Source organism: Ceratotherium simum, chromosome 11 (genome assembly GCF_057802395.1).
Source record: "Ceratotherium simum simum isolate JZ-2026a chromosome 11, ASM5780239v1, whole genome shotgun sequence".
Lineage (NCBI taxonomy): Eukaryota > Metazoa > Chordata > Mammalia > Perissodactyla > Rhinocerotidae > Ceratotherium > Ceratotherium simum.
Genome location: NC_141910.1, coordinates 59,819,977 through 59,841,240, shown reverse-complemented (window position 1 = coordinate 59,841,240; position 21,264 = coordinate 59,819,977). Strand labels below are relative to the sequence as shown.

Here is a 21,264-nt window from a genome sequence, read left to right as displayed (position 1 = left end):
CTGGACTTCCAATTTACTTAGCAAAATAATGACTTAAATAATAATCATTTCATCAATTTCTGAGACATGATCAGGTTTATTTCAAAACCAAATGTACACGTGTTTGGTTTTATTTTTCTTTTCAGTGTTTAACTTGTACTAGGGATCTCCTGGAATTACAAACAATATTAATGAAAATGAGACATAAAGTTTACAGCTGAAATGACATTCATGCATTATTTTATACAAATCAAAAATGAAACAAAGAATAAAACTCAATCGCTAAATATCTTTTTTATTTCATGCTCCTTGAGAACACAAAATTAAATAATGGCCTAAATCAAAAAAGAGAACCCAAATAATGAGCTGTGTAATAAGTGATAAATGCCCCCATTTTCTGTAGTCATATGATTTTTTTTTCCTACCTAAAGAAAAAAATCTCCCATGGCCAGCCATTAACATATGTAAAAATAGAGAAGAAAGCTGCCCTCAAATTACAAAACATAAATTAATGAGAATCATGTATTACAATCCAAACTGAAATTATTTTCTAAAAGAAAAATACTTAGTCTGTTCTACATTCCTCATTTGTAACAAAATCACGACCTCTGGAAGTACTCCGGGATGATTGCACCTTCATTTCTCACCTTCTGTCCATATCAAGATACATTCTTTCAGCTTCTTCGAATCTGCCAAAGTAGGCAGCAACTTCAGCCTGCTTCATGGACTCACTCTGTAAATTGCCCAGGCGCTTCACAAACTTAATGCCTTGGTAATCTTTACAGCGCACAAATGCTTGCTCTGCCATGTGCAAATCCAGTTTCTGAAGAGCTGCTTCGGCCAGTAGGCGCCTTTATTACAAACAGAAACAGAAAAGCCTATTGCAAATGACTGATAAACAAATCTTGAATAAGAATTCAATTACTATAACTATTGTTTCTAGTGAAACACAGTGGGAAGTGATTATTTTAACACCTTGAAGCATTTTTCATATAATATTATGCTTACGTTGAGTACTTCCAAATCTAAAGTGAATTTCTATGTTTTAAAAAGAAGAGCAAGAATGGAAGTCTCATCCCTCCAGGAGGCCAGTATGAGCCGGGAACGACAGAGGGGAGACGTTAAATACACCCGACATATTGAGAGGAGTATTTTTTTAAATACCAAAGTCGGGGGTGTGGATTGTCCTCTATGAATTGAGATGCATCTTCAATTCCAACATTCTCAATCAATGCTCGACTATCTCGCAGGGACCGAATCTCAAAGTTAATTATATAATCCTTATTTGGATGTTCTGGATCCTAAAAGTAAAGATGGAAAGAAAGAAATTCAAACAGTTGCCTTTAGAGTATGTGTTTCTTTTTTACAGTAAAAAAAAAAAACAACTGCATCATATTGTAAGCAAAACTGGGGAGAAAAGAAATTCCCAGGGCCGGCCAGGTGGCGCAAGCGGTTAAGTGCGCACGCTCCACTGCGGCGGCCTGGGGTTCGCGGGTTCGGATCCCAGGCGCGCGCCGACACACCGCTTGTCGAGCCATGCTGTGGCAGCATCCCATATAAAGTAGAGGAAGATGGGCATGGATGTTAGCCCAGGGCCAGTCTTCCTCAGCTAAAAAAGAGGAAGATTGGCAGATGTTAACTCAGGGCCGATCTTCCTCACAAAAAAAAAGAAAAGAGAAAAAAAGAAAAAAGAAATTCCCATGTGTGGGTCTTTTGAGTTATCAGCAAACACCCACAACCCACAAGTGAAGCCCCTCCTGAGGCTCTCAGGCTGCCTATGGGAAGGGGGACAGTGGTGGAAGAGATCCCTGACAGGTCTGTGGCCTAGTTTTCCTCAGCTCAAATGGTCTGTTCCCCAGGCGCTACTCTCTTCCTCCCAGCCTCCGCTGGAGCAGAAAACTCATGTGTAGGCCTCTTCCTCCTCACTCCCAAATCTACTCTTTCCCTGCCGGGGCAATGAAGCTGTTATTCCATGCGCTGTTGGGCAGCAGACAAACAGGTAAAGAAAAGAAAAAGGGCTAGTTTTCATCACCACTTTCCTTCCGTAATTTAGCAGGCTGACAAAGAAAAAAACAAACAAAACTGAAGGCCAGTCTTGCAGGAAACAGGTAGCTAATGATCAAAGAAAGGAAACGAGCAGTTATAGTGAATTCACCGATATCCTACATATCCCAAGTAATGAAAAAGTGAAGCGTACAAGAAAATTAGAGCCCCCATGTGTAAAACAGCAATGGCTCCCAGAGACCCAAGTTCTCCAAAAAGGTGAACTCAGCTGCATGCACCCCCTCCTCGCCCTACAACTAAAGCACTGTATCCAGAAACTGAAAAGTTCTTAGGGAACTCCCGAGTACAAAGGAGGTAACAGTAAGGAAAGAGCATGAAGTCTGGATTCAAACAGACTTAAGCTCAATCCTAATTCCATCGTTTGCTGGCTACATGACAACTCTTTCTAGAACCTACCCTACCCTTCTCCTGGGCCACCGAAGAAGCCAGGGACACCTTCCCAAAATGTAAACCCAATCATGTCACTTTCCTGCTTCACTCCCCCACTGACTCAGGATGAAGTCCAAACTCCACAGCCAGGCACACACGGTCCCTTATGACCTAGGCCCCCTCCTCCCTTCCTCATTTCTGCCATTGCTACCCATCACACACCAGCTTCGAAGCCAGACAGCTTGGAGTCAAATCCCACCTTGCCTACTGCTAACTGGGTGTCCCTGGCAAATTAGCTTATCTCTCCAAGCTTCAGATTCTTCATCTGAAAAAATGAAGGTAATAATCAAACTTACTTCCTAGAGTTGTGAGGATTAAATGTGATAGCACACATCAAACATTTAGCACAGTGCTTAGCTGTGTGACTCACATTATTCACAGTCTCAGAACTGACCCACTGCTCCCTCGCTTCCAACCTTTGAAGAGATACACCTACTACCAGAATCACAGCGCCCCCAACCCTTTTCTGGTTGCTGAATTTCTTGTCTATCTCCCCAACAACTCTACTTGAGGCCAGGAACTGTGTCTTATTGGCTCTCAATAAATATTTGCTGAGTCAACGAACAGATGAACTTTGGGTAAATCATTTTACCCACTAAGAGCCTTCTTATCTAAATGAGGTCTGTGTAATATCTACCAGGCACGGTTGTAATGAAAAATGAACAATACGTAATGACAAATGAACATCTCATATGAAGGTACTTTAGTAAATGTTAATTCCCTTCCTTTTCCTTTTGCATTCCTTCTTCTCTAGTCCTCCAAGAAATTTCTCAGGTTATTTCTTTTTTTCCCCCATTTTATTGAAATATAGTTAACATACAACATTGTATTAGTTTTAGGTCTACAACGCTCATGTTATTTCTTAAAACTGTATGCTTAAAAGAATCTACAGTTCAGCTAAATATTTCCTGGGTCAATGAGGTCCCAGAGGGAAGGAACGTATGACAATATTCTTTTCTTAATGGCTTTGCATGTAGTAAGTCAGATCACAAAACTGTCAGAGACTTGATCTCCCTTACAGTTCAACAATCTCTGCCAGTAAACTGGGCAACAGTACTGTAGATATTCTTTATCCTAATATCAGATATACACAAAATGTGCCCAGTGTATCAAGAACCTCAGAGTACACCTAACCGATTTAAATATATATACTTTAAAACACTTCATAAGAGTCAATACAATTATGATAGCAATAACACCACAGGCATTTTCAAGCATTCTAAAACTTAAGGCAACTAGAAGGCAAAACTTAAGGCTCAGCAACTATGAGCCTTTCTTGAAAAAAACCACGATAATGAAATCCAGCCAACCAAAAGATTAATCAAAATTAAGAACTTATGTACAGAGAAAATAGTAAAAAGACTGGAAATAGTTTTCGTTTAAATATAAGTCTAAACAACTGGAAATTAGGGTTACAAAACAAAATGTAAATGTTCTAAATCTTGACAATGTAAAAATAATAATATGGCTAAAAAAAGGAGAGAAAGAGGGAGAAAATTTAAGAATGTCATCTTTTACAGTGGACAATCAATACTATTAAAAATTAAAATGTAGGTTAAAAGTGATAACCTCTTAGTTTTTCATAATTTTTTTTCTTAACCCAGAAAAATGGTGTTGTTTGTGGTGGAAAAAAAAAAACTATCCAAAGTCCTAAAATTCCTTTAAATTCACTTTCAGGTTATTAAATTAAAATTAAATTTAATACTAAAAAAGTAGATTGTACAATGATGCCATTTTTATAAAATTACTTCTGTTCACTTATCTAATCTATCAAATCTATCTTTCCACACACAGCTTACAGCTGTATGAAATGATGTTCTGATATTTATCCGAAGTTAACGATTAAAATATCTGAGTTGTGGGATTTAGGCTGATTGATTTTTTTTTTTTACTTTATTTTCAGCACTTTTCTGTACTGCTTGAATTCTATATAATTACCATGTATCACTTTTTTAAAAGCAATAAAGTCACTATTCATTTTTTAAAAATCAATTTGACAAACACTTTCTGAGAACCAAATATGTATATCAGACCTTTGCTAGACGCTGGGGCTTCAAGACGCTCACTCTCCATCAAACCATTAATACACAAAAATAGACAAGATACTTCAGCCATGTTAGTTTGTTTCTACCCACCTATGGGTAGAAACCTTTGTTTTTAAAAAAGATATTGGCAAAATCACATCTTCTAAAAAGTTATTCCCAAACCCTAAATCTTTTAGGAAAGAAGAAAGCAAAAGGATTTAATCTTCATTCATACGAGAGGAAAAGGGGAAGAGATATATTCTCTGTTACTATATTCAAATTAAATAGGACAATAACTGCAGATGACACAAGTTCAATTCTTTTACAAGTTTCATACCTTAAACAAGGACAAGATTTTTTTCTTTACTCTTTGCAGAAGTGCTATCCACAGAAAGGAGCCAAATGGTCAGATTTGGGGATTATATAATCCCAGATTGCAGTACAGCCTCAGACTTCATTTTCAAAGTTTGACTGCGGACAGCTTGTAAGCCTCACCCCTCACCCTTCCCCTTCTGCCTCATATCTGGGCAGGCTGATAAGAAAGCCCAAGTGCTACATCCTTTAGCATCAGCAGGAGTTTCAAACTACACTAGCCCCTACTCGAGGAAACCCTCACCCCAGCCCACCCTCTAACTACCAAAAATACCCCAAGCCAATCTCCTTTCCCTCATCTCTCAAACCATTTTCGGACCAGCTTGAGATGCCTGCCCTTTCTCCCCCAAGAGCCTCATTATGTAAGTAACAAACCTTTTTATACCCTTTCAGTGTGTCTGTGGGGTCATCACTCTTGACATCCAAACCAAATTTTGGGTGTGGGCCCATCCTGCTACTGCATGGTGGTCATGATATAGGGAAAAAAACGGGTTCATAATAGAAACGCTGCAATTTACATATCAAACCATGCTACAAACTGCAACTAACTTTCAGAAATTTAAAATCCTACTTCCCCCTAAAAAATGTAATATATAGAAAAGTAAATGTTTTAGATAAAATGAAAGTAAAATCGCTCTCAATGTATTCTTAGAGGAAAAAATTCCCAAAGGATAGTCAATGAGGGCCAACGTAGCGGTTCAAAAAGATATCTGGAATCAGGAGTGGATTATTTTATAAAATCTAAAAACAAAAAAAAACAGGAGGAGAGTGGACGTCCAAACAAAAAGTTACTCAAATATCCTAGAACTAGAAAACGACTAACGTAAATTATCAAATATTCCTTCAGTACCTCTTTGTTATTAATATAAAAACAATGACAACAACAACTAGCTACCATTTCTTGAGCTCTTGGTCCTAGCACTGTGCTAAGTTCTCTTCACACATTATTTTATAAAATAACAACCCTATAAGATAGGTACTATTATTATCCACATTTTATAGAGGTAAAAACTGAGACTCATAAACAGGAAAGGAAAGTGAAGGTAAAAACGATGGAGGAACCTGTCTAAAGAATGCACAAGGAAGAGACAGAGCAAGGTTGGAACCCAGATACATCTGACTCCTCGGTGCACATTCCTGACCAGGATACTAAGTGTCGGTGCAAAAATGAATCCCAGTCAAGCCAGCAACAGATATATAATCATTTTTTAAGAATTACCTTTAATATCTCATCCAAAAGAACAGATTTAATTTCTAAATCCTCAAAGTTACAAATATATCCAGAAGTCTGAATGGGTTCCTTTAAAGACAAAAACAAATGTTATATTTAATTGTACAAAATATTCCTTCCTTTAACATATCATGATTTTCAATTTTATTATCAAAATTTTCAAACCAACAGAAAAGTAGAGACGATGTCATTAACACCAACATATCCATCATCTAAATAATTAATATTTAGATATTATGGGCTTCAGTCAATTTTTTGGCTGCAGTATTTTAAAGTAAATAAAGTAAATTTGTGGATATCATGATATTTCACCCCTAAATATTTCAGTACATATCTCTAAAAGATAAGGAAGTTCTCTTTCATGGCCACATTACTATTATCACACTTTACATAACCAATATTAATTCCCTAATAGCATCTAATATTAGTCCAAATTTTCCCAATTAATCCAAAAATCCCTTATATAGCTTGATAATTCTTATTCATCCAATTCAACATTAAATTTAATTCTTAATAAAATTGACAAACACTGTATTTGTATCTAAGTACATATGTCAAAGAAGTCCCGTACCATACTGAAAACTCCATCCTCTGTAACATTAGCCAAAGAGCGTTCCTGACAGATTTCCTACATAAGAAGATTTAACTTGCCAGTATGTAAATATACGAGTCTGTTATATGTCTGTCTCTTATCCTAGTGTTATACAGGCTTGTGGAAATAAAGTATATAGTAGATGCATATTATAATGTAAAGTAGCTACCCTAAATCCTTAGTAGAAAAAACAGGTATAAATATTATATAAACAAGGAGAAAGAAACTCCCAGTAAACTTACTACCTCTAAGAACACTGTAAAAAGAACAGGATAATGTTGTGGTAATGGAAGTAATACTAGAATGCGATTTTTAAAAATATGCGTGTATATGTATATCATAATGAAACAGAAAGTTACCAAAATCCAAATGAAATAACATATCAGATTGGAAGATACCAACAAGATGAAAAGAATAGGTAAAAACTGAATCATATTTAGAGTTTAGTATGTCTAAGTTTAAGAATGAGGCTCCTGTATGCACATTATATGTATTTATTGGGTTTTAAAATGTATACTTTCTTTTAAAAAGTAGAAATTGTTAATTAAAATAGTCAGATTATATGAGAAAATTTTATAAAATCCCCTTTTTCCTCAAAAAAAGGTTGTATTACATAAATACAATATGCTTTTACGAACAATGAATACACAGAAAGAATCAGAACAAAATTTAATTCAAAAAGAAAGGGTATATAATAAAATATTCCTTATAAATTATAGGACCTTTCATATACTTTGATTATTTTGATACTACATGTAAACCACGTATACCTGTATAAAAGTGTTTATCATTAGAAAAAAATTTTTATTTTTGGCTAGATAATGCAACAAAGCAAGATAGTCAAAAAATAAAAGTCAGAAAAGATGATCTGTGGATAAAAAATAATACCAAAAACAAAGAGAAAAGGAGAAAAAGAAGGGTGGGGAGAGAGATCAAAACTAAGAGTTCCCAAAATAATCTATGATTATTGGCATATACATAAATATACAAATATTTATGTAATTCAGATTTCAAAAATTCAACTTCTGCTTGAATTATCCCAACTAATTTTCTTTATTTTCCAAAATTCCTAGCTATCTATCCACATTTCAATTGAATATGAAGTTTTAGACTAGTGGTCTACAAAGTAGGGTACACTGATCTAAGCAGAATACAAGATATTTATCTTTATTGAAAAAGTATTGAAAACTTGACTAATCTTTACTATCCCAAGAAACACTGGTACTCTTAGTACACAAGTCAGAAGGTCTCATAACCTATACAATATATCAAGTATCCTGAAGTGCCCCTAACTTATCCATTCAATTTTAGCATAGTGTGACATACTGAAGTTTGTATGTTCTCACTTAAGTGGGTTTAGAGATTATCCTGTCTAATTTTAGCTAACCTTCATAAATTGGATGAGTGGTTTAAAAATCTTCCTGCAAAGAATGTGTGAATGAAATGTACTATTGGTAACACAAGCCCAAGCAAACAAGAAAAGGCAGAACTGTCACCTCTCTTACTCCTAGCACAATTTCTCAGGTCAGCCACATTACAAAGTAAAAACAGTGCCATTCTAACCAGGTCTGACAAAAAGTCAGCTGAAAAATAAAAAGTATCAAGTAGACTATTTGAAACATGAGACTTGTATTCACTAAGGTAATAATTCCTCTCTCTAATGTGCGCACTCTGCTTGAGACACCAGATAATGGCAGCACAAACCATAACAATGAGTATGACATTTTAAAAAAAACGTTTCTTCCTGTTAAAATTCATCTTTTTCTCATTCTTTTAAAATTTCTATTTTAGGGACATAAATCATAATGTAATTAATACGGTAGGTCACATATATAATTTCTAAATAAGTATAAATAAGTATGCATGTATGAAGCTACATATTCAAAAGTTTGGAAACCCCTTGTTTGGAAAAGACGCAAATGTACAAAAATGAGAAACTGATTGATGAAAATATGAGCTATGAAAGAAATATAAAATAGTAGTAACCAATGAGAGGGAAGATCCAAGAAAAAGAATAAAAGACCTGAATCGGTACCTTGAGAGGGTCACTGGAGATGAAAAGGATCAAGCAAGGAATATCAACATTAAATACTCATTTCCAAATTCTCAAGGAAAATGTGCTTTATCAGTGAATTAGAACTTTGCACACAAATGGCACTCTTTTCCCGCATATGATCTGAAGAAAGGTTTACAACTTAAAGAAAGGTATGAATTTAGAATTCATAATAACACTCAAGTGGATAAAAATACATTTATTATTTACTGTCAAACAACAGCTTATCTCCTGAATAAAAATATAGAATACTACATCCTGAAGGAGCTCCAAGAGGTTCTGTTTTGAAGAGGATGTCCTTACACGATCAGTCGATAAGCAGTTAGAGGAATGGACAGCAGAGTAACTAACCAAGCAAGGACCACAGCCAGCAGTGTCCTCATGAATGAAAAAAACAGCACACTATGGTTTATAAAGAAATCCAGTCAGTGGTAAGGTTGCAAGAAATTCATCTAGCTCTAAAACTAATAGAAATTGAAGTACTTGCTAAGCCAGAAAACAAACTCAAATTCACAAAAACAGAAGACGGCTGTTCTGTTAAAACTACTTAAGAAACACTTTCCACCAGGCAAAGATTTCTCTTGGTACTAGATGGACCATGTGTGCTACACACACCTGAGCAGCCAGGCATAACAAGCACCCTCGCTTCTCCAAGCACATCATTTCTAACTTTGTGCACGTGGGACCAAGGATGGACAAAGGACCCTAACATTCCAAAAGTATTCTACTGCCATCCTCAAGGTTATTCTGTGGTTACCTGTCAAATTTCTATTCTCCTTTTGTAGTAAGGGTCAAACTTCCCCCCGACCCTTGAAAGAAGCCCATGTTTACAGGTCATATGCAGCAGCCCTGAATGAATGCCTTTCCTTTGAACATTACTCAGGGTCTAAGAATTACAAAGATCCTTAAGACTCCTAAAAGCTTTAACAAGCCTTTGAGAGCAATTTACATCAGGTGATTTACCAACCCAAAGATCCTGAGTAGGGCTCAAATAGGGAAATGTGAAAATAATTTAGGATATTAAAGGGGCAAATAGTTTACCAGTAAATACATTACTACATAAGATCTTTGGCAGCTCAAGGGCCCAAGCATGCAATTTCTTCCCAAGAAGGAAACTATAGGTCCAAACAAAAATTAATCAATGACATAAAGCATTTATCAACTCATCTCTTATTATTTACACTAGTTGGAATATAGCAGGAGTTCAGAAAATTCCAAATTCAAAATCCATTAATAATTCAAAAATAGTTTAAAAGATTTTTCTTCTTAATGATGTTTAGATTAGGCTACCACTCAAATTATTCTGAATTTCCTAACACAACAGCTAACAGTTGATCCAGAGCAGCCTAAGTGACAGGAAAATTCACGGTCTAAAAATGAGCTGATGTGAGCCACAAACAGAAAATCAAAATATAACTTTAAAATTAGTGAGAAAGGGGCTTCCTGATACTCCAGAGAGAAAAGATTAATTGCAGTCCAGATTGCACATTCATAAGAATATCAGAGTGAGCGCCTCTCCTGTAATCACCACACTATTTGGGTTTCTACCTGAGTCTCTGCTCCTCGAATTGCAATTCTCTGATCCCACATAAACACTTTGCCTCTTACATTGGTTTCTGTTTTTCAGGTTGACAAGTGCATGTAAATATAAGACAAGGTAAGCACAGAAGCGGGTGGCTAGATTGGGTGGCAGAAGAGAATGAAAGGACGAAGAAAATTCAAAACCACAATTTTTGGTTAGGTTGTTCTAAGCAATTTTGGTAAATAAGACTACTGATTTTCTTTTCTTTTTAACTTTGACAAGGAAAAAAAATAAAGACCATATAGTTAGTGACCCTGGTTCCATTTTTTAAAAAGAACAGATAAATGCTTAGGAAGTGCCTTTCAGAGAAAACAGAAAACATTTAAAGGACGAGTATTTTTCCCACTTAAAACTAGATATTTTTAAATTCCACAGAAATGTTTCTATTTATTTTCAGAAATTCATGCAGCCAACACCAACAAACCTCTTGAAGAAACAAAGGTGAAAATCCAGGTTTTGATATTTGGCTCATTATTTATGTACTGTTAATGATCTTGTTTTTACCTCAGGATCCAAGTTTCTGAAAACATACATTCTTGTCTTCTCCATCATTGCAAACAAATCAGGATTATCTTTTGCCCACTTCATATCCCAGACATCTTTTCGCTCCAATTTTAACAACTCGCCAATGACTTGCTGTCCTGTGCTGTCCATTACCCGGGCGTCCAAGTCAAAGAACGTGAGAACTCCTGAGATGTCTATGACAGCAAGACGACTGCAAATAATGAAATTGGAGAGGGGGAAAAACCGTAAAATGACTATCAGTGATCACGGATACAAGTACCCATAACCATGCTGCTTCAAAATCAGTTCATCAGAACCTGGGAATAAGGCAGAAATGGCTTTAAATAAATAAATGGCTTTAAAAACCGGGACAGCCCCCTAAAAACTTTTTTATAAACTTGATGGACAACATGGACTATTCTTCATTTTGCTTCCTCATGAGGAAAAAGTATCCAAAGGGATTAAAGCAACTGGTATGCAAACAACTTAAAATGTTACACTGGAATTGCAGTATTTGGCCCAATTAAAGACATTTAAACCAAATACAGTATAGTAAATACAAATACAGTATAGTAAAACCACACTGAACTGTAAGACAAATTTAAAACCATCACGTCTTTGCATTTATTACACAAATCCAATAATCCCAATTGATAACTTCGAAATCTAACATCTACGTAAGTAGAGTTTTCAGACTTACCTAGAGTTGCAATTCAAGGATAACTGGTAGGCTCGACAATTAAGGGAATATTTTTGAATCAAACCAACATTAGGAAGACTATATCTCTGAATGGTGCCAGATTCACGACCCTATGAAAATTATTTTTGATTACTAAAGCATATTTACCATAATAATACTAAATTATAACTACAGGTCTCTCTAGATAACCATACGTTTGTTTCAAAACCAAAGTGATGGTGTCATGGTGAATTCCCAACTCTGATACTGAATCATGTTATGGAGTACATATTTATCTCCTAATTTAACTAAAACCTTTCTAAAGCAGCTGTAGGTGATCTAATTTTTTTCATGTAACATTCAAGAAAGAAGTCAGAAACCTAGCTCTTTAATAATACACAAATTCTTACATCACAAGGAAGAAATATCTAGGGTTATTTACAGTTGTTGTCTAGGTTAATATTCAGGGTACATTAAAAGATAAAACATAAAGCACTTCTCGAATTAAATTTCATATATATGAAAAATCAATATAAGATCACCATATGAAACAGTTATTACTGAAAGTCTACGTTTTTATCCTATAGCCGTCTATCTGATACAAGTTTGTGGCAAAAGGAGATAATCAGAAAGCAGTGATACAATAAATATTAGTTTTAATGTGTTTAAAAATAAAACAGAATATAAGTTTCTGTGCAACTCTGTGCAAGATTTAAGGCTGACAGATCAGCAGTTAGTACAACAGACAGGAGAGAGCTGTGGTTTTCAAACACTTCTGGGCCTTGGGCCACAGCCATGGGACAAAGTGGAAGGCCCCACTCAGCCAATCTTTCCCTCTCCCCTTTGTAATCAGAGCAGCACTGCTTTGGCAGCATGATTCTCAAGAGGAGCTTATCAGAAAGGCTGGGGGCCATGCGAGGGGGTGAGGGGGAAGACATTTTTTAATGTATAAAAGGGAGGTGCAGGCTTTAAAAGATTTAGTATTGGGGTAGGAAATAAAATTTTGTTTTTAAAAACGGGGTCCTGTGGCTTAAAAAGTTTGACAAGTAATAGTTCTAAAAAACTGTTTACATTTCAACAGTGGAAAGCAACTTTAAAGGCAGAAGATGTCTTCTCCGTTAAAATTTTGGCTGGTATTAAAACCATCTGAGTACGTTTCTCAGAGGTAGACTCTGTCATTTAGGAATTATGTCAATTTTTGTAATTATCTGAGTTGCACATTATTTTTTCCTGCAAATGACAGAAACACAACTAACAGAACAAAAAACCCTGCCATATAGCAAAGACTCTAAAAAGAAAACAAAAGACTCCACAGGCCTGACTAAGGTAAACTGCTTAAAACATATACCAAATGCATTTAGTAAGGAAAAATGAATACTATGTTCTTAAGATTTTTTCCCCCACAAAATTAGCTAATGGCTAAAGAATGTAAATAGCACCGGAAATATATGCTATTAAGGCTCTGTTTACATAATTCAAATTCAACAACTCCACTAGCATTACTATATTAAAGTAAATATTTTTCCCTAAAATTAATATTTTCAAATGTCAGAGCTCAAGAAAAGACACTGTAACATTGATTTCATTTGAAAAATTCAGCAAAAATTTGCTAAGGACTTCTTTATTGGCTAGCAAGCATACCACCTCTTCATTCTAAGTCTTATGAAAGTAGCTGAGCCAAAGCACTTTCTCCAACACGAAATAGCAGGCCTCATGGAGGAGGAAACTTTCTAAGATCTACTCCCACCCTCTGATCTGCTCCACATCTGCCAACCTTTTAGAGGACTCATTCAATCCAGTGTCAAACTCCTCAGCTGGCCCCCAATCTACTGTTTTTTATAAACAGCTGTTTTTGCAAATGATTAACAATTTGTGAGGCAATCTTTAAAACTTTCTATTTCTTATGTTGGACTTAGTAAAACCTGAGGTGCCCACAGATGATATTAAAATCCAAAACATATTGCTTTACTCTATTTTTATAATTTAAACAATTATTATTCATAAATAACTTTTTTCTTTACAACTTACCACAATCAATGTCTTATCAGATGCAGTTACGGCACAAATTGGATCCCTTGTGCCCTAAAATAAATTAATTGTTATTCTTTACCAAATAGTTATTGAATGACTAATCTAGTATAAGGTAGGATGCAATTCACTAAGAAAAATACTTCAACAATATATTTATTAACAAACATTTACTTCCTGAGCACCTACCATATGCCAGACTCTGAACTAAGCACCAGAGATACTCCGATGAAATCTTTCCCCTCAGGGATTACTCAGAAGTTTACTGGGGAAGATGGGGAACCGAACACCTGATTACAATACAGTAGGATAACAGCAGAGGTACACACAGAAGTTACGAGAGCACAGAGGAAGGAGCATCTAACTTACACCAAAATGGACAAGGAGGCAAAAACCCAAGCTTAGTCACAAAAGATGAACAGACGGCGGGAGATGGACAGATGGCAGCCAAAATGAAGAAGGGGAGACGGCACTGCAACAACCTGGATGGATCTCAACAGCATTATGCTTAGCGAAAAAGAGCCAACCGCAAAAGCTTACATGCCTTATGACTCTATTCATAAAACATTCTCAAAGTGATAAAACTACAGAGATGGAAACAGATTAGTGGTTGCCAGGGGACAGGGATGGGGGTGGAAAGTGGGTATGAAAACGAAGTAGCAAGAGGCAAGTTCCTTTACGGTGATAAAATTACATAAAACTACACACACGCACACATTCACGCATGTGTACATGTAAAAGCTAGTGAAAAGTGAACAAGGCCGAAGTCTAGTTAACAGTGTCATACTAATGTCAATTTCCTGATCTTGATATTATACTACAGTTATATAAGATGTCACCATTGAGGGAAGCTGGGTAAAGGGGTTCTATGTGCTATTTTTGCAACTTCCCTTGAGCCTATAATTATTTCAAAATAAAACGTTTTTAAAAATCAAAAGAAGAGAGAAAACAGCAGATCTAGAAGAAGTTTTTCAGAATAGAAAATTTTTTAAAGAATTAGTAGAATAATATGCTATTCACTGGAAACAAATTCTTTTCCAGGTCACAAAATAAAATTACAATATTACCAAATCTACAGATATTAACATACGCTGGCAAAAATAAAATCACCTACTTGAATGGCTTTACTATAATCAAGCACGCCATCCACTGATCCAGAAGGGGTATCATCAACATGATAAATTCTGAAATAAAAGATAAGTACTATTTCATAATCTCTAGAACAATTAAAGGATTGGATGACACCAATGAATACTGTTACTTAATATAAATGTCTGGATTATTTTAAAGAGTTCTTGACACAGCTCAGTCTTATAAAGGTAGAAACTATCTACTAGGTGTTTACTAGTTATACAAGTGATTTGCTCCTGAAAGCTGTGCCAAAAATATATTCAAACATTGAATCACATATTTCCAATGAATTTCATTAAGCCCCAAGAGATATTTTACCTTACTCTCCAAATGAACATCAGTTAGCAGTAACTTCTAATACAGTAAGTTTCTTTGTTGTTTCTCCATAATTTCCCTTCTATCAATGTAAACTTAAAGGTAAAACTTAAATGTATTTGGGAAGCTCTAATTAACGGAATTTTTGTTCTAAAGTAAAGAATCCTTTCCTAAGCTTACTGTGTTATGAAGATGCACCACTTTTGGACTTTCGCCATCTCTGATACCTTTATTATAATACTTATTCACACCACAGTATCACTGTTAGAGTACTTATTTCTCCTACTAGATGGTGAGTTTCCTGGAGGCAAAGACTATATCTCCAGTGCCTCGCACAGTGCCACACACTGTCAGGTGCTCTATAATGTCTGCAGAAAAAAAATATTAAAATGAATGGAGGTGGATGTGGGAGATTCACCATAGAGTAGCGATGAGGCCCTGGGCTACTTACTTAATTTCTCTGAGCCTGAATTTCTCCATCTGTAAAATAAGAGTAACAATTCCGCCTTTGCAGGCTTTTTGAGAGGTATAAACAAAATGTTTGTAAAGCACATAGGCACAGAGCCTGACACATAAAAGGGGTTCAAGAAATTGTAGCTGTAATATAATCACAGGAAAATCATGCCATTTTCTATATTTAAAATGCCACGAAATTTTATCATTGTTAAATGCAAATCATGATTGTACTTTCATCAATGTAATGAGATCAAATGTTAAATAAATTCAATAGAAATGTATTAAATGCAGAAAGGTGTACCAATTTAGAGGAACCACATTTCTGTATTTTAATACATTTCTATTAAGTGTATCCAGTTACTATTTTCACTTAGTTATCACAAAATAAAAGTAAAGGGTAAGAATAGGAGGCCTCTCAAGAGATCATCTGACCCACCTCCTCCTCTTAAAACAAGCAGTGTACTACGAGAAAGGCCAATCTGAGCAAAGTGGTTCACAGCCAGATAAACCTGGCCTTCTGTTCCATCTCTACTTATCAGCTGGTGACCTTTGACAAATAATTTAAGGTCGTGTGTCTCAGTTTCCTCTCTGTGAAACAGGACTAATAAGAAAGTTGACTAGACCTACTGTAGTATCTGGCACATAAGCACTCAATCAATGCTGGCTGTGATCACCATCATCAACCATATTTTACAGATGAGAAACTGAGGCCCAGAGAGAACCTGCCTAAAGTCATTTAAACTAGTAATTATAGCCCAGGGAGAAATATAAGGAAATGCTGTCTTCTTTATTTAAACAAAAGCCAGAATGTCTTTATCTGGCTCATGGAGAACACTCACTCTATGGAGAGGCTAGACTTTTCTGCCCCAACTTTGTCCTAAGATCCACCTTCTCTCTGCAGACTGCAGGTCTCTTGCTTATTATTGCTACCACTGCCACATGCTATCCTCAGAGAGGCCAAAGATTCTTTCTGTTCCGTCTTTCAGAACTACTGACAAGATATAGTACTTTTCAACTGTTTTTTTCCTTCTGCTTCCACATGAATTTATATATTCAAAATACTTTTACTGGGGACATATCTCCTCTCTTAGTGCATAAGTGAGTCTGAAAGGGAAGAGAAGATTGCATTAAGATCTCAAGTATGTGTAAGGGAACATGATTTGAAAAAGGAACCTGGGATTTCGGACAGGACTCCCACTGCCCACCCTGACCAACACAGGCCTACGTTCTCATTAAGATCATTAGGTTAAAACATTGAGCAAAATGCTTTACTTAAAAGCTTAGGGTAACAACAAAAGGGCAACAAACATAGAGTATCACTAACCGAGACAATATAACTTACAAACACAGTAAGTGTACCTGCACCTTGAGACTTACTGTAGGGAATCCCTCTATCCTGGCAACTAAGCTCTCTATGTGGTATAGCCCTCTTTACCCTCACTTACCAGAAACAGTTCCAACCCCAGACTCCCCAGAATCCAGGTCAAGAGAAAGAAGCCAAGTGGCCAGTTCACCCCACCTAAAGACCTCCTCCATATCTGTGTCCAATGACCTTACCTCTCCTATGGTGATGGATACTAGAATCACCCCACCCTCCTGTACCACTAACCCATAGGAACGAAGCTTTGGTTAGACATTCAGAATTCAGTTCAATAATCATATTTCAGTACAGCATAATAACCCTAATACAGTGGATGAGTGAGAATAGCTATTTCTTTATAAAAACATAGATTTCCAGTCTTTATCTCTAAGGGCTTTATTTTATTATACCATGCTACCTCTCTTGTATTTTGATAAATTTAAACAGATAAATTTGGAAGATTTTCAAATTAATGGGAAAATATTTCTAGTAATGAAAACAATTTGTAGTTCCCAAGCATTGCAATTTATAATTAACTATGTCTGATTTAAGTGTGATATGGTTAAGCTACTAAAAAATATGCATCAAAAGATATACCTTTCTCTCCCTTCTTTTCGAGACCTTGTGATCTGATTAATTTCCAACGCTGTGAGCTTCTTTGCCACACGATATTGCCAGGTATAAAATGCTTCTTTTGAAGCTGCTATCACGTGGGTTTTCGTCATTGTAACAAACAATGGTACTATTAAAAAAGAATATTAAGACAATTAGGTTACAGTTACACAGAACCACAGAATATTTGTGCTGCAAAAGACTTCAATGATCACTGAGTCCAACCACTCATTTTACAGAAAATACACCCCAGAGTCTCTGAAATCAGAAAAAAATCCAAAGCTTATAGGACCACACAAAAATATTAAATCAAAATGGATCAAAAACCTAAATGTAAGAGCTAAAAGTATAGAACTCTTAAAAGAAAACTTAGGAATAAATCTTTGTGACCTGGGGTTAGGCAGTAATTTCTTAGATATGACACCAAAAGCACAAGCAACAAAAGAAAAAGTAGATAAACTGGACTTCATCATAATGAAAAACATTTGTGCTTCAAAGGACACCATCAAAAAAATGAAAAGACAACCCACAAATGGGAGAAAATATTTGTAAATCATGTATGTGATAAGGAATTGTATCTAGAATATGTAAAGAACTCTTATAACTCAATAATAAAAAGACAAGTAGCCCAATTAAAAAATGGGCAAGGGGTCTGAATAGACATTTCTCCAGTGAAGATATACAAATGGCCAATAAGCAAATGACAAGATGCTCAACATCATTAGCCATCAGGGAAATGCAAATCAAAACCACAGGGAGAAACCACTTCACACCCACTAGGATGGCCAGAATCAAGTCAGACAATAACGGAGCGAGTATTGGAAAGGTTGTGGAGAAATGGTAGGAATATAAAGTGGTGCATCTACTCTGAAAAACAGCTTGCTGGTTACTCAAAATGTTAAAGATAGAGTTACCATATGCCCCAGCAATTCCACTTCTAAGTATATACTCAAGAGAAAATAAAACATGTTCATTCAAAAACTCAAAACAAATGTTCATAACAGCATTATTCATAATGGCCAAAAAAGTAGAAACAGCCCAAATGTCCATTAACTGATGAATGGATAAACAAAACCCCACTCCTTCCTCCCATCCCCACTCCCATTACTGCTTGGTTCAGGCCTTTATCCTTTCCTCTGGTATCATATGGATTGTAATTCCTCATTAATTTAGAAAAGAAAATTCTCCAAAGTCCCTCCCTAATTTAGGAATATATTTTCCTAAACATATAACATTTTCATCTGTTTCGGTTTTTAGAGAACATTTAATTAAGCTCCTACTGTGTACTCTTTTATGAAGTAAATAGTCTCATCAAATCCATCTCATAGACAAAGAAATGGAGAATTAAAGAAGTAAAATAACTTGCCAAGGTTACAAAACACAAAATACACAACATAAAATTAAACAAACACATTCACACAAAGCATATAAAAGCTGATAAGAGATTTTCACATATTGAGGTAGATGGGGTAACTATTCGGGTTCAAAACTGATTCGGCTTGAACTAAAAAGCCTGACTTATGGCCTATCAAACATACATTGTACATCTGCTTAACCATTAAAGAATGCACTCTGTTAAGATGAGAATGTGTACTTCCCCTCCTATGCCCTATGGGTAACGCCCTACTGGTAACGCCCTATTGGTGACGCCCGGATCAGTCCCTTTCCTGACATCACCGGGCACGTTGACCTGCTCATTTGCAACTGAATACCTCTTCGAAATTTTGATAAAAATGTATCCTGGGTGTGTCTAACGTATGCTCTTTGTTCCAAAAAGATATAAGACTGTACTGAAAACCATGCTTCTCCAGAATACTTCCTAAGGCCTTCCCGGGTTATATTCCTCACTCTGGCAGCAAATTCACCTTATTTCTCTTACCTATAGAATGGTTATTGGTCATTTTGCATTGACAAAACAAAAGAACTCCTTCATAAAAGATCATTTTAGTGCCTGTTTTCTAAATTCATGAATGATTAAAATGGTGCAAAACTTATTTTTCTATTTATAAATATTGTGCAAAGGAATCATTAATATGGCCAGAATAAAGGAATGGTGTTAATAGCAGCTAACATTTATGGAGTTCTTGCCATAGTCCATAGTCCGTAGTCCTTAAATAAAGGACATTTAAGGCAGTAAGAAACTTAGAAATTGAACAAAGAATTAGTCTAGAAACTAGACTGATGGTATGATGTTAATTGAGTACTTGAGGATTCAAATTCAAGAATTTTTATATTCTAAATAGTTGAGTAGTTGACTTATATTAAAAAACTTTTTTTCATTACAATTGTCAGGATTTTTTCTATTCAAAATGTGTACTATTAGCGAACTCTAGAGGGAGCTAGAAGCCTTTCCTGTGGGAACAATTTGCTGAAAGCCAATCCTGGAGAACAGCAAAGCCCTCAGGAGAGCGCTGAGTGGGATGAATTAGCGTGCCAGGCCCAGGCTTCGCTCAGCTTTCCCTGACTCTGTCTTTATTAAATCATAAGACATTTGCTAAATATTTAGTTAATTCTACCATGGATACTCCAATGCCAGTAACCATCACGCCCTTAGTGTGAACTACAGTTAAGTTCATAAACCTTAACTGCTTTCTAATAAAATATAATTTTTCCTTTTATATAAAAGCATTTTTCTACACATTGTTTACCTACAATTATAAACTATACTCATGTTCCTTTCTTTTTGATACATCTTAAATAATCACAAGAGTTTATCATTAGCCTGATTCATTCAAAATTAAAATGTTAGTGGTTCATGGTAAGAGACAGACTCCTTGGATTCAAATCACAGGCACTTGCTAACTCTGTGGCCTTAGATAAACTCACTCTCTTGGAACCTCAGTTTACTTATTGCAAATGGAAGATGATAATAATACCAATCATATAGAGCTGCTTTAAGGATTAAAAGAGAGTGCCTGGCACAGAATCAATGCTTAAAAATAATAATAATTTTAAAAGCCAATATTTACTTAATTTTTTTAAATGTCAGGCATATATTTTAATATAATTATATTAATTATATCATTATAATTATAATACATAATTAATGTTACATATATTAACCCATGACCACCCTGTAAGGTAGGCATTATTATTATCCCCATTTAGCAGATAAAGAAACTGAAGGATGGAATGGTTAAATAACTTGCTGAAGTTGAACAGCTAGAAAGTGCTAGAAGCTGGGACACAAACCCAGTTAATCTGGCTCCAGAATGTGTGCTCTTAACCACTATGGCATATTGCCTCTCATTAAGGGTTAATAAGTGTTAGGTGTGGTTGCTATTACTGCTCTTACTTTTATAACCTACACAGGTTTTTATAATAAAACCATATACAAATCCACTAGTCAATACAAAAAGCAAATACAAATATATCTAAAACATATGTTCTTTTGAATCAATATGGTAGTAATTTCAGCATATTCACATGGGTAGATAATCCTATCTACATAAATTATGCTAGATCTTTATTAAAAGACTTATCCCATCCAAGTGGATTAGTTCTTAGTTTCTTAGAACTAAGCCTCTAGGAAAAAATTAGAAGACCAAATTTTAATAGATAGACTATTTTAGGAAAACAAAAAAAACCAAGATAAAAGCACTCCATGTCCTCAACTATTCAATCAATATCTGGAAAGAAAAAATTCAAAATATCTAGGAAGATTATTGGAAAAATATTTTTAAAGAAAGTAACATGCTTTCATTAATTGAACTTTGTAATGCTTAATACGTAGTAGTTACTAGCCAAGCAAGGATGTAAAATAATTTAAAACAATCTAGGAATTCATATACAAGTAAAGCCTGCTTGTAATATTTTAATGTTGAGCCTGAAATAAATGTCTACATCTGTAATG

General features: G+C 35.4%; 1 protein-coding gene across 2 annotated transcripts in view; it reads right to left on the bottom strand.

Moving 5' to 3' along the window:
* WDR35 (WD repeat domain 35) overlaps positions 1-21,264 on the bottom strand; it is a 56,076-nt gene that overhangs the window by 10,240 nt on the left and 24,572 nt on the right. For both annotated transcript variants that reach the window (XM_004418298.3, XM_087437113.1), the window contains 8 exons: positions 17,397-17,541; positions 14,652-14,721; positions 13,538-13,591; positions 11,531-11,640; positions 10,831-11,041; positions 6,088-6,168; positions 1,144-1,280; positions 627-830 (listed from right to left, as the gene is read on the bottom strand). In XM_004418298.3, the coding sequence (XP_004418355.2) occupies positions 627-830; positions 1,144-1,280; positions 6,088-6,168; positions 10,831-11,041; positions 11,531-11,640; positions 13,538-13,591; positions 14,652-14,721; positions 17,397-17,541 (1,012 nt within the window). The remainder of the gene's footprint in view (positions 1-626; positions 831-1,143; positions 1,281-6,087; positions 6,169-10,830; positions 11,042-11,530; positions 11,641-13,537; positions 13,592-14,651; positions 14,722-17,396; positions 17,542-21,264) is intronic.